We start from the raw sequence: 23,213 nt of genomic DNA, 5'->3' as shown, positions 1-23,213 counted from the left end.
CTGAGTTTCCTGGTACACCAGATGGAGGAGCATATGGCAGTGGACATCCAAGTCCAGGTCACGTTCGCGTGAATCACACTTCCTGTTCACTAATTACAGAAGTGTTGATGGGAGCCATTGAGAATGATGTGGAACACATGCATTGTTCTCCTGCTGAAGTTGTGACTGTCCTGTATCACAACGCTTAATTTCAACTGTGACTAAAATTGGCTTTGGCTACAGTAATTATGTGGTTTAATTATTCAAATCCGTTTGGAATAAGCTTTAATGAAATTGACCCTTGCAAGTGTTGAACTAATTGTTTATTTTTTTTTAGAATAGGCTTTTGTTTACTTTCGCTACTTTGTCTTTTCTTGAATATTAAGATGGAATTTTAGTTTGCTCTGAAAGTTTTGCATTTTGCTTGTTCAAGCCAAACGCTATGTTCTGTTTGGTTTTATCTTGCAGTTGATCCACATCTATGCAATAGCAATAGAGATGGTGCTGTCAAAGATACTGTGACATTGAAGTGGTGTACCCCACGAACCAATAATGTTGGTAAGTATAAAGTAAGATTAAACTAGCTGGTAAAAACGATGTTACCACAGGTTTTGTCCAGCGAATTATTAAAGAAGCAAAATTACAACTGTTGCCATTTCACTCCAGTTCTGTTGTACCTCAAACCATAGGTTTCATTTTGGTCAGTTTATCGAATTGGAATAAAAATATTCCTTTAAGCATTATACTTATTACAGAACAAAACCTGTAACATGCCTGACCCTACCCATGAAGTGTCCTTCAATCTCGCTTCCATGTATTTTTTAACAAACAATTTTATTGAGGTATTTTGGGCATATAGAAAAAGTGACATTGTACAGTACAAAAAAAAGAAGTCAAGACACAAAATAAACATAGTGCAAACCATGGCTCTGTTCACACAAGGGCCGGCCTCAATATCCCCCTACTTTACTCTACCCTAGGCTCCCCCTACTCTACCCTAGGCTCTCCTCCGCTGACGCTTACTCCTCTGCGAAGAAGTCAATAAATGGCTGCCACCTTTGAGCAAACCCTAATAGCGAACCTCTCAAGGCAAACTTGACTTTCTCTAGGCCAGGAAAGCTCGCCATGTCCGATAGCCATGCCTCAGGGGCTTTGAGACCCACCATGCTAACAGTATTCGTTGCCGGGCTACCAGGGAAGCAAAGGCCAGAACGTCGGCCTCTCTCTCTCTTCCTGGACTCCCGGGTCCTCCGACACCCCAAAGATTCAATACCCGGGACATGACATCTGCGAATCCCTGCCAGTACCCCCTGAGTTTAGGGCACGACCAGAACATGTGTACATAGTTAGCCGGCCCTCCGGCGCATCTAACACACTTGTCCTGCTTCAGGTCCTCGGTCTGCGTATCCTCAGCTCCCATTAGTTCCTTGTAGACGTCTGAGACTCTACCCTCTCCCACCTCTCCCCTAGAAACTACCCTGTCGTGCCTTCCCTTCGGCGGGAGATGTGGGAAGGGCGACACCAGTCTATGTACAAAATCCCGCACCTGTAAGTATCTAAATTTGTTCCCCCTCACCAGCCCAAACTTCTCCTCCAGCGCCCTCGTGCTCGGAAAGCTCCCTTCCAGGAACAGATCCCCCATCCTCACAATCCCCGCCCTCCTCCACAGTCGATACCCCCCGTCCACGTTCCTCAGGGCAAATCAGTGGTTGTTGCAGATTGGGGTCCACACCGATGCTCTTACCTCCCCTACATGCCTCCTCCACTGTCCCCAGATCCGAGGAGCCGCCACCACTATCGGGCTGGTGGAGTACCTTTCCCGGCGGAAGCGGCAGATGTACCGTGACTAGGGCTGCTAAGCTAGAGCCCCTGCATGAAGCAGCCTCCATCCGCTCCCAAACCGACCCCGCACCCACCATCCATTTCCTTATCATCGCTATGTTGGCCGCCCAGTAATAGTTGCTCAAGTTCAGCAACGCCAGCCCCCCTCCTCCTCTGTTCCTTTCATGCATCACCCTCTTCACCCGCGGGGCTTCCCCGCCCATACAAATCCCAGAATAATTTTATTCAGCCTCTTAAAGAAGGGATAAAGATGGGGAGACACTGAAAAGCAAACAAGAACCACGGGAGAATTGTCATCTTAACAGTCTACAACCTCCCCGCCAATGACGGCAGGAGCGCATGCCAGCTCCGGACCTCCTCCCTCACTCGTTCCACCAGTCGGGACAGGTTGAGCTTATGCAACTTGCCCCAGTCCCGTGCCACCTGAATCCCCAAATATCGGAAACTCTCCCCCACCAGCCTGAACGGCAACTCCTTCAGCCTACTCTCCTGCCCCCTCACCTGAATTGCAAACAACTCGCTCTTAGCCATGTTCAGTTTGTATCTGGAGAACCGGCCAAATTCCCTCAGGGTTGCCATGATACCGTCCATCCCCACTATTTGGGTCCGATAAATCTCGCTTCCATTTTACTGACTAGCTTCCTGAACCCCAGGAAATCTGTGCAGGATTAATTTCAAAGTGCTACCAAAATCTCACTTAAATATTATGAAGGATGCCTCTTAAGAGTGGGTTAACTTGTTACCCTGATATCAATCATGGTTAAATCTGGAGCCAACATATTGGTGAGTTAGGTTTTGTGATTTTGCCAATTTAACCCCTGTCCCTCTTCAACCTGCTGAAAGGTCAGGAGTTGGTTAAGATTTCCCCTCTAATCATTGTAACAACAATGGGAATATGAGTGGAGAAATTCTAATTTTTATTTATTTGCCAGATCTCGAAAGTAAATAGTTGACCATGTTCGGCAGCATCTCCCAAACCTGCAACCTCCACCTAGAAGGATCAGGGCAGCAGATAGATGGGAATACCACCACCTCCAATATCTCTCCTAAGTCACGCAGGCCCTGCAGAACAGAACTTTGTTTTAAAAAAACATGACCACTGCAGTCAAAACACATTCTAACCCCAAGCTTTTAACCCTTAAATTGCCCAATACATCTATAATCCCAGTTTTCCTATATTCCTCCAATCGTCACAAGTGGCTGTGTCATTAAGTATGTTCGAGGCTGGGTCGTTAAGTATGCTCAAGGCTGAGATAGACAGATTATTAGTCGGTTAGGGAGTCGAGGGTTATGGGGATAACGTGGGAAAGTGGAGTTGAGCATTATCAGATCAGTCATGCCCTCATTGAATGGCAGCACCAACTCAATTGGGCTAAATGGCCTACTTCTGCTCCTATGTCTTATGGTATTGTAATGCAGTGATAACTTTTTCCTTCTTGACTTAATTAAGTAAGTTCTGCCAAATAAAGGTGGAATGCTTTGGCTCAGTAAGAGAGTGTGTCATGTTACTTTTAAGAAGAGTTCAGAATGATTACTAATATTTATCTGTCCAGTTTCTATATCATTTAACATTACAGTATGTAATATAAAACATTTCTTTCAGAGTTGCATTATTGCACAGGAGCTTACAGAATATCACCAGTAGATGTAAACAGCAGACCCTCCTCCTGCCTAACAAACTTCTTACTGAATGGTGAGTAATTTTGCTGTATTTGATAGCTATCTTGATAAAAGTATCTTGGCAAAGCTCCAGAATTATGTACGATGTTGCATTCTAAATAGAATGGCTCAAATTTTGCTGTGGTAATGTCAGTGTTTGCCATCATAATTCCACAGACACCTGTAGAATAAAGTGAAAATCAAAAGTTGATGTCAGTGAGTCTATAACCGTAAGAATGTGCTGTAGAGGTTCCCACAAACTGCTGTCCCCCTTATAATCATGAATTGATAAGAGCTTTCACTCTAACACTGTTCACCTCGCTGTGAAAACCCTGGAAAAGGTTGAATGTTGAATGATGTGTAAATGGGCTTTTAATGGTCGATTAACTTCATAATTATTGCTAAATAACTTCCCTGGCCCTGAACAGCTGATTTTATCTTAATGGAATGTCAAAGTTCTCCACTATATTTAAAAATTCCACATAGAAGTCTGTTTATTTTTACTTTTTCTATTTTAATAGTTATATATCTAATTCTCTACCCGAAAGTGTAAATTGAAAGCACTGAATTTTACGTGCTTTTAACTTCCCAGTTTGTTTGTTCTGTGTAAATATTTCAATTTGGTTGCCTATCTGTTAGCTGTCAACATTGCATCTGCCCTTGATTTGGTGCCAGATTTAAACTGTTGCAGGGATAGGAGAAATTCCTGTCAGAGTTTGCTCGGTCTTTGTCGTCATCTCTTCGAGGTCAGGGTTAAGCACCCTTGCTTCACCACTGACTGCAAAATCCAGGTCATTGACACATTCCACTGCATTAAACCCCCTTTCACCCTCAATCACGTTGTTCCAATATTGTTGAGACTTTGCTATGCCAATTGTAATTTTAAAATATTTCTGTGTACAACAAGACCCTAATTGGCTGAAGGATTGATACTTACAATAATGTTTAATGACTAACTGGGAGGCATTAGATGTATGCATTTGTGTCTGTAGTTGACTTAGTACAGCCATTGTTCCCACAGCTGCACCCTGCTTTTTATGTCCTCCTTCCATATTTATTGTTCATGAAACCTACATTTATTGAGACCAAGATTTTCCAATTGGAACACTGATGCAATCCATTTAAATTGAGTGGTTTGCTATTGAAAATGAAATGAAAAAATGAAAATCGCTTATTGTCACGAGTAGGCTTCAATGAAGTTACTGTGAAAAGCCCCTAGTCGCCACATTCCGGCGCCTGTTCGGGGAGGCTGCTTGGTGTTTGTTATAAATGTACTGCAGAAGCCAAAGGGGAAGGTGAGATCATGCCGTATTGTAGAACTGCTCCTGGCAATTGGTTCAGTAACTCTGGATGCTTAAATGAATGTGATGGTATCTTATTATCACTGCATTTCTTTGGACAGGAACCAAGCTACCTGTGCAGGTTAAAAGAATCATAATTTTCGTTTTTGCATTTACTTCAATGTCAGCATCTGAGAAGAGAGATAACATCCCCTTCATCAGAATCTGTCTGGTGTCTCCCTATTGTCCATTCTCCACTGTACATTAGTCTTTTGAACTTTTTGTGAATTAGAGGTAATCTTATTGAAACATCTAAGATTCTGCGGGGGTTTGACAGGGTTATATGCTGAGGGGGTGTTTCCCCCTTGTGGGGGAATCTAGAACAATGGGGCACTGTTTCAGAATAAGGGGTCTCCCATTTATTTATTTTTAAAATAATCTTTATTGTCACAAGTAGGCTTACATTAACACTGCAATGAAGTTACTGTGAAAAGTTAGACAGCCTTTCAATCTGCAAGGTCGGAAAGTGGAGTTAAGGACACGTCAGATCAGCGATGGCCTTATTGAAAGTGGCGTAGGCTTAGAGAGTCAAATAGTCTGTTCCTGCTCTTATTTCTTATGTAGTTCCCCAAGGGTCTGAGCAAAGTTCTGTCCCATTTTGAAAGTCTTTTCCCTCCAACCCTATTCTTTGTTAGTTTGCTTGTGGAGATGGGATTACGTTCAAGATGAAATTAAGATAGAATTAGTTAATCAAACCTTGCACACAAACTAGTGGATAGACTTACTCTTTTTCTCCCCCAGGCAAAGCTGCCCAACAGCATCCAGTGTTGAAGGATGATCTGTTCAGTGTGCTTAAAATGATAAAGGGCTTTGATGGAAGTGAATCTATTCCCCCTGGTGGGATACATAATGTTACATTTGGACCTGGGTTATTCAGGAATGAAATTAATGATCAGCTTTTCACACAGAGGGTAGTGGAAACATGTAACTCTTTTCCAAAAAGACTGTGGTTGTTGGGGATCAGTTAGTGCTTTCAAGACTGAGATGGCTAGATGTTTGTTGGGCAAGAGTATCAAGCTATATGTGGTTAAACTGGGTAAAATGGGTTGCGGTACAGTTTAGCCATGATCTGATTGAATGGTGGAGCAGGCTCGGGTATTCATATGGTTAAATCCTGGCCTTTGCTTATGCTATTAGTCTGCAGTTCACTTGAAACAATTGAGCTAAAGCTCCAAGGTTAGATATCTTTCCAGTTGCACCGCACTTCCTACATATATAGCCTTGACATTTGTGCTGTCTGGAGCTGGATATTAATACTCTCAATTGTGAATGTACTAGACTCTGACGGGATGGAAATATGGGACTTTTGTGTCAGGCTCAATGGGTAGCACTCTTGCCCTGAATCACAAGGTTGTGGGTTAACATCCTCCTCCAGAGACATGAGCACAAAATCCAAGCTGACACTCCCCTAAAATACTGTGGAGTGCCACACTGACAAACCTTTCATTAAGATGTCTGCCCTTTCAGGTAACCATAAAAGATCTTGTGATACGATGTTGGAGATGATTAGGGGAGTTCTCCCCAGAAACATCACTTCAAACTAAATTAGATATTAATTCTGTTGCTATGTGTTGGAGCTTGCAGTGTGAAAATTGGCTGCCATGTTTCCTACACTACACCTGGCAATATATCAAAAGTACTTAATTGGCTATGAGATACTTTGGGACATCTTGGGATTGTAAATGATGCTGTGTAAATGTAAGTCTGCCCATCTTCAATTTGGTCTGACCAATACAACATAAAATAGTTTTCTAAACCTGATAGGCAACTTGCACTTCTTTAATGAATGGTCACTGCTATCCCTAGGTCTCAGTCCATTACAGGAACCCCTGCATGCTATAGTCACGCCTCACAGTTTGATTTGATCTGTCAGTAGCTCTCATTTGGTATTCCTTCCTTCTGCTTCCTGCTTCACTTGCCAGTAGATCTAATCTAACCTTGTGTGTGTGTGTACACGTATACAAGTGTATCCTGTGCCAACTTTCCCCTTTGTTCTCATACATATAATTGAAATGCATAAAATATTTGCCTATATCTGACTGGACGTCTTTAACACTTGAATTTTCGCTTAGTAATTCTTCAATTAAAAAGCCGCCTAAACTGAGAATGTACTGCTCCTCCTAAGCCCTTGTCTAACTTTCTCCAAACTTCCCCCTCCCTTTGAAAAGCAGAATGGTGCGGATGCTGAAATAAAAACAGACAGTGCTGGAAATACTCGGGTTATGGCATCATCTGTAGAGAGAAGAGTTAATGTTTCAGGCCTGTGACCTTTCACCGGAACTTGTCAAGAGAAACAATAATTGTGTTTCTCTCCACAGATACTGCCACAGCCATCCTCCCTCTTTCTTGGGCGTTAAATCACAATCTTTATGTTTAATTTCACAAACTAGGGCCCTGTTCCTCATCCGTTCCAATGCATGGACACGAAACATGACACATTGCAGTGTTCCAATTTAGGAAAACCTAACATCAATGATTTGTGAGCAAATTTTTACTATTTGACAGAAACCAGGGTCTTTAGCTGATAGTTCCTTTTCCTTTTCTAGCTTTTAAATAGTGATTAGCCAGACACACCCAATAAAGTTGGCTTTCTTTAGGTTTCATCCGTCATCTTTAAACTTTTGACAGCCTTATTTGCTGGTTTTGGTCATTCTTTGGAACAAGGTGTTGGTTCCAAGAGCCTGACCCTCGCAGAGTGTCACACAGTCATTTTGAAATTTCCCAGAGCTAAGCAAAGAGTTAGAAGCAAAATCTCTGAGACCATTTTCACAAAATTGTATGAATGTTTCACGCTTCTCCTTTATTTTTAACCAAAAGAGACACTTAGTCGATAAGTTACCTTACAGGTTATCCAAATAAAACCTGGCTAAACTTTCCAGGCAAATAAAACTAGCATTGCTTGGCTTGCCCAGCATGAACGATGACCCTCATGACCAGAATGTTGATGAGGAGCATTAATGCTGGCTGTGGAGAAGTCTGTGAGTAAAAGCCATCTCGCTGTCTTGTCCAAGCCGTCAAAATGGAGAAAATTTAAACTAAGGAGTTTGATGATAGTCTATATTATGTCACTTTTCAAACTTGGGCCTTTACTTTTACCCTAAAGATAAGAAAAATAGAAACATGCTGCCGAATCTTTTTGTCTTGCATTCGTCAGGACAGTTTTGCAGAAATACCAATTGTAATGGAACAACAAATTATACTGCATGAGAAGAGAGTGCTGATTGGTTGGTGTTACAGGCACCTGGTCAGCTCTCATCAGTGGCTAAGAGACTGAACCAGATGCCATAACTTTTTTAAGATGGTACAGGAAGATCAATTTGTTCCAGGAGTGATAATATAAGAAATGGGGCTTGGTTATTTTATAAACAAATGTTAGTAAAAGAAAACAATATTTACATTTTTAAACTTTAACCCCAACAATAACAGATTACATGCAGTTTCTTAACATTAGCACATTAGTTCCCATGCCACTTTCATTAGCTCTCATGCCACTTTCACAGTAAGAAGTCTTACAACACCAGGTTAAAGTCCAACAGGTTTGTTTCAAACACTAGCTTTCAGAGCACTGCTTCTTCCTCAGATGAATGAAGTGGTACGTTCCAGAAACATATATATAGACAAAGTCAAAGATGCCAGACAATGCTTTGAATGTGAGCATTTACAAGTCTTGTCTGCTTTCTTGCATCTTTGCAGAAACTTAATGTCAGTGTCTATATGCGTGATCTTCTTGGAGATCCCCTCCACTTTGAGGTGTCAATGGTAGCCATGATGTATCTTTGACTTTGTCTATATATATATATATATATATATATATATATATGTTTCTGGAACATACCTCTTCATTCACCTGAGGAAGGAGCAGTGCTCCAAAAGCTAGTGTTTGAAACAAACCTGTTGGACTTTAACCTGGTGTTGTAAGACTTCTTACTGTGTTCACCTCAGTCCAACGCCGGCATCTCCACATCATGGCCACTTTCACAGGCAGACAAAGGCAATACTTTCATTTACAAAGCAATTTTCCTTCTGGTAGGGACATTCGTTCTGAACCCTTTTTCCAAAGCCTGCCTCGGTGACAACTTTCATGACCTTCTCAATTAGTTTCCAAAGCCATCTCCCTGTACCTGTTCAAAACGGGATTTTATCTCTCTCTCTCTCTCTCTGTCTCTGTTTCTAAGCTCCACCCAGCCCTCACACAAAAGAACAGCCATGTTATTGATATGCAACTAACCTCCCATTGACTGAGAAAGAGGCCACCAGACTCTAATGGGCTAATAGCTGGTCAGACAGGAATGTCCCGAAGGACAACGGTTCTCAGGTGATTCACCCTTTCTGAACTGGGCCATCCTGTGTATGCCCTCTAACGTATTTAAATCTGAACAGGATAATGTAACTCATGCCAGGTGTGGGTGTATCCCTCTGACTCTCTGCTAGCAGGTTTCTTTCCCCACTCAGTCTGTTTAACCCCTACATTGACTGCCACATTGGGGTCTTATTTCTGGACCCAATTCCCTAATATCTTCCTTGCATAACAGTTGGTAAGTGGATTCTGATTTGTAGAGGCATTGCCATGTAGAATGCACCAGGGATTAGTTAGCTGCCAAGTTTTTGTTTAAATTCAAACCAGGCATGTGGACTCTGGTCAAGGCACTGCCAGGGGAAATGAACCAGGGAATGGCTGGGCTGCTCCCCAGCCTTATGTTTAGTTGAAAAAGGCACAAAGCTGCTGGCACACGTATGTAAGCTTGGTAGCTAACTGTTCCCTGGTGCATTCTCCACGACATTGCTTCTACCAATCAGAGTCCATTTGCCAATCAATCAGCATTCTCTCCTCATGCTGTATTGTGTGATCCCAGAATAAATGCCTGGCGGTGGGGTACGAGTTGTTGAGTGGACAATTGAGACAATGGTGATGGGTTAGGAGCTTCACCTGTTGATTGAAGGGAGGTGAGTTTAGTTCTTGACTGGGGAATGGTGTCAGAGAAACAGGATTTGAGCGTTTGGAGAGTTGCAGAAAAGGCATCTGATAGTATCCTGAATTATATAAACATGATATGGAGATGCCGGCGTTGGACTGGGGTGAGCACAGTAAGAAGTCTTACAACACCAGATTCACCTGAGGAAGGAGCAGCGCTCCGAAAGCTAGTGACATCGAAACAAACCTGTTGGACTTTAACCTGGTGTTGTAAGACTTCGTAATGTAACAGGATCCATATTATTGATGCAATAGGTTAGCGATTGATTAGACAGATTAATGTATTTGGACTCTGATTATTAATCTAATAGCCTCCTGATTGTTCTTGTACTATGATCCAGATTATTGATGCATGTAACCCTGATTATTGAAGAAATACCTACCTTATTTCGTTTTTTTTCCTGCACAGCAGCAGTCAGGCCTCAGAGCAGAAATCAGTCTGACATCCGCAGCAGCCATTGCTGCTTCAGAACTCGTGACCTCAAAAGTTCATCCTGTGACCTGGCAGTTTGGGAAGCCCTACTCTAGTCTTCCAGCTGCACAATTAACTTCTTAATCTGTTTGTGTCCCTGCCAATTAGCATGTGGCTCAGGTTAATTTCCCTCCTCTGCCTTCTTCCTTCTAATGTTGCTGTTTCTGAATTGAATTATGATAGCTGGTTCTTCCTCATTTGTGCTCCTTTCCAGTCGCGTTGAGATATCCCTTACTCTGACATGTTGGCAACGCATTCCTCTCTCTTGATCATGACTACAGAGAAAACCCTCATTGTACCTGTTGGACAGGGCCAGACTCTGCAGATCCTTATTTTAGTCTCAGATAGGTTTTGTAGCTGTCAGTTGCACATTCCCCCACTTGTATCTATCTCTCCTAGTCCTGTGACGGTGTTCTGGAGTAAAATATCTAAATGTTCCTCCTCCTCCCTTTATATTTGGAGTGTATCTTTACCTTGAATTCCAGCATAATAATGCTTGAATCTGAATGTCTCAACACAGACTTTTTCCCACAAGCGTAATCAATGAGGCCCACAAGTTTCCACATTTTACAGTGTCAGTGCATTGCCTGTGCTACCATTATTAGGGAATCAGAAATTTACAGCACAAGAGGCCACTCGGCTTATCAGGCCTGGGTTAGTTCTTTGAAAGGGCAATCTTTTTTTATCCCCGCGGCCCTGCTGTTGATCCATAACTCTGTAAATTCCTCATCCTCAAATTCTTGTCCAGCTCATTTTTAAAATTATTGATGGAATCTGCTTTGTACCTTTCTGGGTAGAGCATTCTGGATCCTGACTGTATTGAGTGAATAGATTTCTCATCATCACCACTCTGGATATTTTGAAAATGAGCTTAAATCAATGACTGCTGGTTATTGATGCACTTGTCTGTTTTTCTCTAACAACTTTTATCAAACTGCTTATAATTTCAGAAAACCTCTATTAGGTTTCCACTTAACCATTCGCTGTTCCATGGAGAACAATCCTAACTTTTCCACCTCCTCATAACTGAAGTTCCCCATCTCCAGTAAACCTTCACTGTCCCTCCTTAAGCTGTGGTGCCCAGAATTGTCCACAATGTTCATTTATGGGATGTGGATGTCGCTGGTTAGGCAAGCATTTATTGCCCATTCCTAGTTGCCCTTCAGAAGTGGTGGTGAGTTGCCCTCTTGAACCACTGCAGTCCCTCAGGTATAGGTACACTCATTGTGCTGTTAGGGAGGGAGTTCCAGGATGTTGCCCTACCGACAATGAAGGAACAGCGATATATTTCCAAGTCAGGGTGGTGAGTGACTTGTCCTTCTAGATGGTAGCAGTCGTGGGTTTAGAAGGTGCTGACTAAGGAACCTTGGTGAGTTACTGCAGTGCGTCTTGTAGATGGTGCACACGGCTGCCACTGTTCGTCGGTGGTGGAGCGTTTGAATGTTTGTGGAAGGGGGAGCAATCAAGCTGGATGCTTTGTCCTGGATGGTGTTGAGCTTCTTGAGTGTTGTTCGAACTGCACTCATCCAGGCAAGTGGAAAGTATTCCATTAGACTCCTGACTTGTGCCTTGTAGATGGTGGACAGGTTTTGGAGGGGGTCAGAGGTGAGTGACTCACTGTAGGATTCCTAGCCTTTGACCTGCCCTGGTAGCCACAGTATTAATGTGGCTAGTCCAGTTCAGTTCCTGATCTGTGATAAACTCCCCACACCCCCAAGATGTTGATTGTGGGGGATTCGGCAATTGAATGTCAAGGGGCATTGGTTAGATCCTCTCTTGTAGGAGATGGTCATTGCTTGCCACTTGTCTCTTGTCAGCCCAAACCTGGATATTGCCCAGGTTCTGCTGCATTTGGACATAGACTGTTTCATTATCTGAGGAGTCGTGAATGGTTCAGAACATGTGCAGTCATCCGCAAACAGCCCCACTTCTGATCTTATAATGGAAGGGAGGCCATTGATGAAGCAGTTGAAGATGGTTGGGCCTAGGACACTATCCTGAGGAACTCCTGTGGTGATGTTCTGGAGCTGAAATGATTGTCCTCCTACCACCACAACCAATTTCCTTTGTGCTAGGTATGACTCCAACCAGTGGAGAGTTTCCCCCTTGATTTCCATTGATTCCAGTTTAGCTAGGGCTCCTTGATGCCATACTTGGTCAAATGCTGCCTTGGTGTCAAGTGCAGTCACTCTCGCCTCACCTCTGACATTTAGCTCTTTTGTCCACATTTGAAGCATGTTATGGTGAGTGGGGTGCTGGTGGGTGTACCAGGGGTATTCGTGAACATTTATGCACCAAATTGGGATGGCGTAGATTTTATCAAAAGGTTGTATAATAATATAATCTTTATTGTCACAAGTAAGCTTACATTAACACTGCAATGAAGTTACTGTGAAAAGCCCCCAGTCGCCACATATCAGCGCCTGTTCAGGTACATGGACATAGACGTAGAATTTACAGTCTACAGTGCAGAAGGAGGGAGAATTCCGAATGTCCAAATTACATAACAGCACGCCTTTCAGGACTTGTGGGAGGAAACCGGAGCACCCGGAGGAAACCCACGCAGACACAGGGAGAACGTGCAGACTCCGCACAGACAGTGACCCAAGGTGGGAATCGAACCTGGGACCCGGGCGCTGTGAAGCAACAGTGCTACCCACTGTGCTACTGTGCCGCCATGACGACCATCCCTGATCTGAACTCTCACCAGTTGATTATGAGTGGAGATTTCAACTGCGTATTAGACCCGAGGATGGACAGGTCAAGTCCCAGGTGTCTGGTTACTTCTGGGATGTGGAGGAAGGGGAGCAGATTCATGGAGGTTTAGTTATCCAAGGGAGAGGGAGTTTTCTGCTTCTCTCACGTCACCTGGTATACTCCAGAATAGATTTCTTTATAGTGGGGAAGACATTACTCTCGGGGATGGTGGGAGCTGGGTACATGGCGATTGTAATATCGGACCATGATCCACACCATGTGGATTTGCGATTGGGTAGGCCGAGCCCAGCGCACCCCATGGAGGTTGGACGTGTAACTCCTGGCAGATAAGGGATTTTGTGTAAGGGTGGCTTCGACCATAGATTCCAACCAGAATGGGGAGGTTCTGCCTACCACGTTCTGGGCAGCGTTGAAGGCGGTGGTCAGAGGGGAAATAATATCATACAAGACCCCCAAGGATAAGGTTGGCAGGGCTGAAAGCTGGAGATTGGTGGACTTCATCTTGGAGGTGGATCGGCAATATTCCACAACCTCTACAGCAGAGTTGTTGGCAGAGTGAAAGATGCTACAAATGGTGTTTGAGTTTGAATCAACATGGAATGCAGTGAGTCAGCTTCGTTGTCTCAAGGGACATTTTATGAGGATAAAGCCAGTCATTTATTAGCTCACCATTTGAGACAGAAGGCAGCCACACTGAAGATAGCCCAGGTTAAAGCTGAGGAGGGAGAGCTGGTTGCTGCTCTGGATAAGATTAATGGAGCTCAGATGCTCTTTATCGACGGCTGACATCTTGACCTTTACCTCATTGGTGGTGTGGGGGGGGGGGGGGTTTGGGAAAGAAGATAGCTCTCTCCATAAGATTCAGTTGTGAGACCCTGGTCAGGAGATGCACTGCCTATTTGTGTCTCTGACATCTCTTCCTTTGTAGGAAAATGATTCAGCTTCACAGTCCTCTTGCTTTGCTTGCCCACAGCTATAAAATGGAAGAAGTTCAATTCCCATACCAGCTTACCCGAACAGGCGCCAGAATGTGGCGACTCGGTGTTTTTCACAGTAACCCTCGTCGTCGGGAAACCCATACGCCGGCGTGACCAGCCGGTAAATCCCGCCCTTATTGTTTGCATCTGTGCATTGAAAAAGAGCAAATAATAGTGAATTACACATTCTTCTGAACTGATACATTAACATTGCAATAAGACTGACCTTAAAAGCCACAGATGCAAGCGATTCCATTTTTTCCACAATTTATAGGTAAATCCTGCTAACCCTGCTTCCGCCAATAACAAAACTGTGTGTGTTTTCCTGTAGGTCCCTATTTTGTTTTTGAGGTCCCTCAGTTTGAGTTGAGGCAGCTCTGGGATTCAAATTAATTCTTATCTGTATGAATAACAATCACTAGATAAGTCAAGCTGATGTAAATTTTATCTGAAACTGTAAAGTTAGGTTCTCCTCCTGTATTGCACATATTGTTATGGGCCGTGGTTTAGAGAACCCCAAAGTGTATCATGGTGTTCACCTGACCCACAACTTTTAATAGATTTTGGTATGGGGAGCACACGGCTCACTCTGCAGGTGTGGTACAGCAGAAATGGAAAAGTATTTTTGAAAGCAAAACAATGTTTATTCTATGAACTCAAGATAACCTTTTTAAAGAATACAGTGAACATCTTAGCAACCATTAATTCAAATATAACCCGCAAAGAATACAACACTAAGTAATCCTTTAAGCTTTCCTTTTAACATCCATAAGATTTAAAACACCTTTTACCAGAAGCGCAATAGGTTTACATTCACTACTGAGAACATTTATAATTCTGAATTCACCAAATGATCAAGAGTTAGTCTTTTGATGGCAGAGAGAACAGCAGTACACCTGCTTGGTCTGGCTTCAGCTCCAACACTGAAAACAAAACTAAAAACACACCCTGCAGCAAACAGCCTAAAACGAAAGTAAAAAGCTGACAGACAGCCCAGCTCCACCCACTCTCTGACATCACTGCAGTAGTAAACACCCATTTCTTAAAGGTACTCTTACTACAGATATTTATATACACACCTATTTATAAACACCGATTTCTTAAAGGTACTCTCACATGACAATATAGCACCATTGTGCAATGTATGACACAATTTTATTGCAACATCAACTGCATATGCAATCTTTTCAGTGTACAGTCTGCCTCTTTTTTTAAATAAATTTAGAGTACCCAATTATTTTATTCCAATTGAGTCTGGCCAATCATCTTTGGGTTGTGGGGGTGAAACCCACGCAGACACGGGGAGAATGTGCAAACTCCACACAGACAGTGACCCGGGCCGGGATCGCACCTGGATCTTCAGCGCGTATGCAGCAGTGCTAACCACTGCCGCCCTACCGTCTGCTTCTTTGTGAACCAACTTCAGCTCTGTCTACTTACACTCTTTCTAAAAAGAAACAGCTGCATTTCTATTGCGCCTTTTAATAGCTCAACATGTCCCAAAGTGCGAAACAGCCAGTGAAGTACTTTTGAAATGTGGTCACTGTTGTGATGTAGCAATGCAGGAAACTATTGTTTAATTTGCAAACAAAAATTGATGTTTATGTCCTTTTGTATACATCAGGTCGATCAGTTTTGTTGGAACAGCCTCGTAAGTCAGGTTCCAAAGTGATCAGTCACATGCTTTGCAGCCATGGCGGTGAGATTTTCCTGCATGTTTTAAGCAGTGTTCGCTCCATTCTGGAGGACCCCCCATCGATTAGTGAAGGTTGTGGAGGAAGAGTTACTGATTACCGGATTACGGTTGGTCACTTTGCAAAAATGTATATATTTATAATTGATTTGCTTTCATGTCCTGATGTCAAATGTTGGTGACGGTGTAGACAGCTGCTTAACCGCTTAATTAGCAGTGTACAATTAGAAAATCAATGTTTAAATGTAGACTAATTTTTTCCACAAAAATAGCCTTTAATACCGCTTTTTTACTAGAATACTACATATTCTAGTTCAGCATTGATTGATTTGTGTCAGAGAATTGAATTCTGTCATGCATTCACTAATGGCACATTGAGAATTACTTCACTTAAAGACTCTCCTTGTGCTGTAGTTGCATTAGCTAATAAGAAAATGGATGCTGAATGACTTCATTTGATTCTGTATTCTTGGAGTGTGACTGCACAATGATAACCTGAGACTTACTAGAGATTCCTTTCAAACCAGGAAATTGGAAATCATATTTTTAATTGGACAGCTTTATATAGATCCATACAAACCTACTAAAATGACACCCAGGAAAAGTCCTAGAGGTTCATCACCCTGTCCTAAACAATTGGGATGCCTTGGGCATCAAACTACGTAATTGTGTGGGCGGACGAGAAAATGCATCTCTGATCCTCTTTGGTAATCAGACATAGATCAGATTAGCCCTGATCGTATCTTTTTCTTCATTACTTCTTGGGATGTGGGTGTTACTGGCCAGCATTTGTTCCCCATACCTAATTGCCTTTGAAGTGAGCGGTTTGCTCGACCATTTCAGAGGACAGTTAAGAGTCACCACATTTACTGTGGATCTGGAGTCACTTGTAGGCCAGACTACGTAAGGATTGCCGATTTATTTTTTGTTCGTTATGGGGATGTGGGCATCACTGGCTAGGCCAGCATTTGTAACATTTATTACCCATCCCTAATTTCCCTTGCACAGGGCTTTTTAAAACACAAATATTGCTGTGAATCTGGAATCACATGTCGGCCAGACCAGATAAAGACGGCAGATTTCCTTCCCTAAAGGACATTAATGAACCAGATCAGTTTTTACAACAGTCAACAATGGTTTCATCATTAGATTTTTTAAATTTAGATTTTTTTTTAAAGTTCAAATTTCTCCACCTGCCATGATGGGATTCAAACCTGGGTCCCCAGATCATTACCCTGGGTCCCCAGATCATTACCCTGGGTCTCTGCATTCCTAGTCTAGCGACAATATAATTTCACCAAGACCTCCCCATGTCCTTCGCTAAAGGACATTAGCAAGCCAGATGGTTTTTTACAACAGCCAATCATAGTTTCATGGTCACCACTGCTGAAATTAAATTCCACCAGCTGCCGTAGTGGGATTTGAACTTGTAACGCCTGAGCGTAGCCTGACTTCTGGATCATGAGTCCAGTGACATTGCCACTATCTTCCTTAAAGTATATCCTGTATTGTCCATCTCAGGTACACAATTTAAAAAAAAAAAAAAAAAAAATTCTCCTTTTTTACATTTTCTCCCAAATTTACACCCACCAACAATAAACAATAAGCAGTAACGAATACAATGTCAATCCGCATATCAACAACAATCCCATCCTCCCATCAAACCCCCAAACAGCAGCCCGCATGTTAACATAAACAAATAACAAAAAGGAATCCGGAATCGCCCATAGTCATCATTAACACATACAGTCCCCATTCTCTCCCCCCCCCCCCCCCCCCCCCCATGTTCGATGTAATCCAATTCTTGAAAGTGCATAATGAATAACGCCCATGAATTGTAGAATCCCTCCAACCTTCCCCTCAGTTCAAACTTAACCTTCTCAAGAGTTAAGAATTCCAGTAGGTCCCCCCTGCCACGCCAGGGTGAAGAGGTTAATCTCCATCCCAACAAGATCCGCCTTCAGGCCATCAATGAGGTGAAGTTTCCAATCCCAGCTGGTCCGACACCCCGAATATGGCCTCCTGAGGGTCCGGGTCCAGTTTCACGTACACCACTTTAGGGATGACCCTAAAAACCTCCTTCCAGTAATCCTTCAGCTTTGGACAGGACCACAACATATGAGCGTGGTTTGCGGGGCTTCTCCTGTAACATTCACACACATGTTCTACCCCCTCAAAGAGCCGGCTCATCCTCGCCCTCGTGAGGTGTGCTCTGTATACCACCTTCAGCTGTATCAGCCCCAACCTCGCGCACGAGGTGGAGGCTTTCACTTTCCGGAGCGCCTCCCACCAGGACCCCTCCTCCATACCCCCTCCCAACTCTTCCTCCCACTTTGCCTTGATCCCTTCCAGCGTGCCTTCTCCTCTTCCAAAGTAGCCCCGTAAACCATCGACACTACCCCCTTCTCCATTCCATCTGTCATCAGCACCGCCTCCAGCAATGTGGAGGCTGGCTCTACCAGGAAGTTCTGTATCTCCTTCCTGGCAAGTCTCAAACCTGCATGTATCTAAATATTTCCCCCTGCTCCAGCCCATACTTTGCTCCCAGCTCCATCAATCCTGCAAACCGACCCTCGAAACAAAGCTTTTGGTGTCCTAATTCCTTTCTCCTCCCATGGTTTCCCTGGCTCAAATCTATAGTTTTCCCCCAAATCGGTATTTACTTTGACCCTGCCCCCAACCAGAAGTGCTGGCGAAACTGCCTGCAAATTCTCAACAAAACTATTACTACTGGACTCCCTGAGTATTTCCCCGGGGCCTTCGGGAGTGGCGATGTTGCTAGTGCCTTCAATCCCGACCCCCTACCCAACACTCCTCCATTCTGACCCACTGGGAATCAACCCCTCTGACCCAGCTCCGTACCTTCTCCACATTCACCGCCCAGTAATAATACATCAGGTTCGGAAAACCCAAACCCCTTGCCTGCCTTCCTCTCTATAGTAGCACCTTTCAAACTCTGGCCACCTTCCCTCCCCATATGAATGAGGTAATCATTCCTTCAATCTCTCTAAAAAATGCCTTTGGCAGGAAAATCGGCAGGTATTGGAAAATAAACAGAAATCGCCGCAACACGTTCATTTTAACCGCCTGTACCCAACCAGCCAGTGACCGAGGGAGACCATCCTACCTTGCCAGATCATCTTTCACCCTCCCCAACTCGAAATGTTGTACCTATGGAGCACCCCCCCAACCCCGAGTATCCTGCAATCTCAAGTACACTAAAGCACTTCTGAGTTTTGATGGGAGAAATGATTTCATGTTTGTTTTTACTGTAGTCTAGACTCTGGTGGGGGTATGGCTACGTGGGCACTTCCTGCTGCCTTGACTAAAAGCCATTCTTCTCATGTGAACCCAAGTTATGCATCGGTAGGATATTTGATTCGTTTCCCAATCATTCCTCTCTTTGCCTAATCACTAGACATCTTAGTGCGAATTATCAGGAATAGGAGCGCTGATTTTTTTTCTCTTTAGCTTGGAAGTCATGCGGCCAATTGTTAAGCCCCTCTGTTACTCGGCTAACTTGACACAGAACTAGAATTGGAATGTGGAACTCCTGACTTGTATGGCTCTGTTATACCCTACTGTTAACAACTCAGCCATTCATTCTGTACTCATTCTTTGTTGGATTTCGGATTTTGAGCAAGGTACTCTTTTGTACTGATGAAAAAAATACATTTTGTCGTAGTTTTTCATTTTGCACTGCTCGGGTCAATTGCAAGAATACCAATGTCAGGGGAAACAACAACTTTATACTGCATAGGAAGAGAAGGCTTGGCAGTTAACTGTCAGTCCAGTGTGCATTCTCTATGACAATGCCTCTACCAATCAGACTCCACTTGCTAACCAACCAACGCTCTCTTCTCATACAGCATATAAGTTGTGGTTTCCCCTGATATTGGTATTCTTACAATTGACCTGATGAGTGCAAGACAAAAATCTTCAACAAGAAGTTTGTTTTTCAGCAATATTGAAGTTCTGCACTACCAAACAACTATATACTTTTGTCGAAGATATTAATAATGTGGACAATAACTTGGACTAGGACAATCCAGACAGATCAGTTTACTATTCCTGCTTCACATCCTCATTTGATAAATTAAATGTTCTCATTAGGCTTCTAATATTACTGTTTTGAATGATTTAAGCAGAAGCAATTGTCAGTCTTGGTAAAATTTGTTATCTGCTTATCCTCCTCTATTACGTCAGAATAGGGATACAATAATTCTCTTAAAAATGTGATGTTTTCAATTCAAGAAGATGTACCACAAAAAATAGTTTGGCCCTGTATTGCATCCAGTCAGTGTTCTGGATTCACAATGATGTTCCTTTTTTTTCCTGATAGGACTTTGGTGAGTTCATGAGAGAGAACCGTTTAACTCCGGTAGCAGAAAGGGGATTCATGATGGATGCGAGTATGGAACTACCATTGGAGAGGGCAAAGTCCCAGCTTGAGAGACATACACGTTATTGGCCGATGATTATATCGCAAACGACAATCTTCAACATGCAGGCTGTAAGAAAGTTTAATTGTCGATTCATATGCCTGCAGATGGGAGGTCATCCCCAGATGATGGGATTAATGTTCACCTTGTTTACTGTACAGCTTCCAAATCATGGGGAAGAGTGCTATTTAACATTTCTGGTTGTGGTCTAATATTCACAGTCTTTTAAGATCTTTTAAGTAAATACAACCCATAACTTCAGAAAGAAAATTAATCTCTTGTCGTCCTTCAGTGTGAGCAGTGTGTCATGAGACTATCTTCAGCCTATTTGAAGCTAAGGTTGCCAAACGTTGACCAAGCTGCAAGCATTTCCTTACTATATACTATAATTTTCCCACTCTGTTGATTCAAGCAATGTTGTTTCATGTTAATGTCGCGGAGCAAATAAGTGAGCGAATGCCCCTTTAAAGTTCATTATAATGTTGTTTAATGCGGGCATTGATCACCTGACTTCCGAGTGCTCCACAAATGGCAGGAATGAAATTTTGAGAGAGTCGAGGCAGGAATGGGAGGGGGGACGAAAAACTCCTTATTCCACATTTGGTACAAAATGTACTTAATGAAGAGAACATTGGCATTTTAACTGACGTAAGATGTGCTTCAACAGCAAATTATTTATTTTATTTCACACCGTACTACTGATTATTAGACAGTATTTTGAGAAACTTGGCCTGGGATAAATACTACTTTCTTGCTTAAACAGAGAATGGGGGAAATGATGAGGCATTTGCATCCCTATAAAAGTTCATAGACATACATTTCCTCTACCATTCCTTCACGTAACAAATTAAATACGGTTGCTCTGTAAACCGGTGAAACAAATGTTCTTTGTGAAAGTCCCTACAGGTATTGCTAAGGTTATTTTGGATCCCAGAAAAATCATCTGGCATTGATTTAGATTTATGCTCTAATTCTTTTACAGTGAACAATTTATTGTATTTTATATGTTATTTCAGCAACAAATGCACAATCCTGTGCACATGGTACAGTATTTCGACTTGTGTGTTGGTTTGTCCGGGTGAAGCATGTCAAAAAGAACTTCCCTCCGGTTTAGACTGATTCCTATGGGAATCTGTAATTTGCTTAAAATCGTTTCATTTGGGCAGCACGGTGGTGCAGTGGACCCAGGTTCGATCCCAGCCCCAGGTTACTGTCCGTGTGGAGTTTGCACATTCTCCCTGTGTCTACGTGCTTCTCACCCCCAAAACCCAAAAGATGTGCAGGGTAGGTGGATTGGCCATGCTAAATTGCTCCTTAATTGGAAAAAAAAAGAATTGGGTACTCTAAATTTATTTTTTTAATCGTTTCACTTGAAGTTGCGATTTACATAGAACATAGAACATAGAAAATACAGCACAGAACAGGCCCTTCGGCCCACGATGTTGTGCCGAACCTTTGTCCTAGATTAATCATAGATTATCATTGAATTTACAGTGCAGAAGGAGGCCATTCGGCCCCCCGAGTCTGCACCAGCTCTTGGAAAGAGCACCCTACCCAAACTCAACACCTCCACCCAACACCAAGGGCAATTTGGACATTAAGGGCAATTTATCATTGGCCAATTCACCTAACCCGCACATCTTTGGACTGTGGGAGGAAACCGGAGCACCCGGAGGAAACCCACGCAGACACGGGGAGGACGTGCAGACTCCGCACAGACAATGACCCAAGCCGGAATCGAACCTGGGACCATGGATCTGTGAAGCAATTGTGCTATCCACAATGCTACCGTGCTGCCCTTAAGAACAAATAAATCTACACTATATCATTTTCCCGTAATCCATGTACCTATCCAACAGCTGCTTGAAGGTCCCTAATGTTTCCGACTCAACTACTTCCACAGGCAGTGCATTCCATGCCCCCACTACTCTCTGGGTAAAGAACCTACCTCTGATATCCCTCCTATATCTTCCACCTTTCACCTTAAATTTATGTCCCCTTGTAATGGTGTGTTCCACCTGGGGAAAAAGTCTCTGACTGTCTACTCTATCTATTCCCCTGATCATCTTATAAACCTCTATCAAGTCGCCCCTCATCCTTCTCCGCTCTAATGAGAAAAGGCCTAGCACCCTCAACCTTTCCTCGTAAGACCTACTCTCCATTCCAGGCAACATCCTGGTAAATCTTCTTTGCACCTTTTCCAGAGCTTCCACATCCTTCCTAAAATGAGGCGACCAGAACTGTACACAGTACTCCAAATGTGGCCTTACCAAAGTTTTGTACAGCTGCATCATCACCTCACGGCTCTTAAATTCAATCCCTCTGTTAATGAACGCGAGCACACCATAGGCCTTCTTCACAGCTCTATCCACTTGAGTGGCAACTTTCAAAGATGTATGAACATAGACCCCAAGGTCTCTCTGCTCCTCCACAATGCCAAGAACTCTACCGTTAACCCTGTATTCCGCATTCATATTTGTCCTTCCAAAATGGACAACCTCACACTTTTCAGGGTTAAACTCCATCTGCCACTTCTCAGCCCAGCTCTGCATCCTATCTATGTCTCTTTGCAGCCGACAACAGCCCTCCTTACTATCCACAACTCCACCAATCTTCGTATCGTCTGCAAATTTACTGACCCACCCTTCAACTCCCTCATCCAAGTCATTAATGAAAATCACAAACAGCAGAGGACCCAGAACTGATTAATTAGAACATTAATTACGGAATTGCTGTATTCTGTGACTTTGTGCTTTATACAGCTTTGTTTTCCAGACCTTGTCGGGAAATATGTTGTGGGGTAGATTTGTTGGGGCTATGGTTATTATTCATGACTATAAATTTCTCTCCAAAACTGGTGCAGTTTTATTTTAAATGAAGGATATTGTTATAGGAGCACACTAAACCTTCACTTTTCATAAGCTGAAGATGATGTGTGTTTGGGGGAATGTTGGCCAATGTGTGGGAGAACTCCCTCCTCCACTTCAAGTAATCCAATTGAATCTAACTTGAGTCCAACCTACTGGAAGAGGCTGAGCAATGCCTTGGTTGAGATCAGTACCTTTGCCAATGCAGCACACTCTCAGTCCTACAATAGAAAGTCAGCTTAGATTTTGTGC

The 23,213-nt window shown here is 43.1% G+C and overlaps 1 protein-coding gene across 4 annotated transcripts in view; it reads left to right on the top strand.

The window, feature by feature from the left end:
- The window catches only part of ints13 (integrator complex subunit 13), a 98,704-nt gene that overhangs the window by 49,827 nt on the left and 25,664 nt on the right, over positions 1 to 23,213 (top strand). For all 4 annotated transcript variants that reach the window (XM_072471854.1, XM_072471857.1, XM_072471856.1 and 1 more), the window contains 4 exons: positions 448 to 537; positions 3,425 to 3,514; positions 15,584 to 15,762; positions 19,995 to 20,165. In XM_072471854.1, the coding sequence (XP_072327955.1) occupies positions 448 to 537; positions 3,425 to 3,514; positions 15,584 to 15,762; positions 19,995 to 20,165 (530 nt within the window). The remainder of the gene's footprint in view (positions 1 to 447; positions 538 to 3,424; positions 3,515 to 15,583; positions 15,763 to 19,994; positions 20,166 to 23,213) is intronic.

Source organism: Scyliorhinus torazame, chromosome 13 (assembly GCF_047496885.1).
Source record: "Scyliorhinus torazame isolate Kashiwa2021f chromosome 13, sScyTor2.1, whole genome shotgun sequence".
In the NCBI taxonomy this organism is placed as follows: domain Eukaryota; kingdom Metazoa; phylum Chordata; class Chondrichthyes; order Carcharhiniformes; family Scyliorhinidae; genus Scyliorhinus; species Scyliorhinus torazame.
This window is presented reverse-complemented; position numbering and strand designations above follow the sequence as displayed.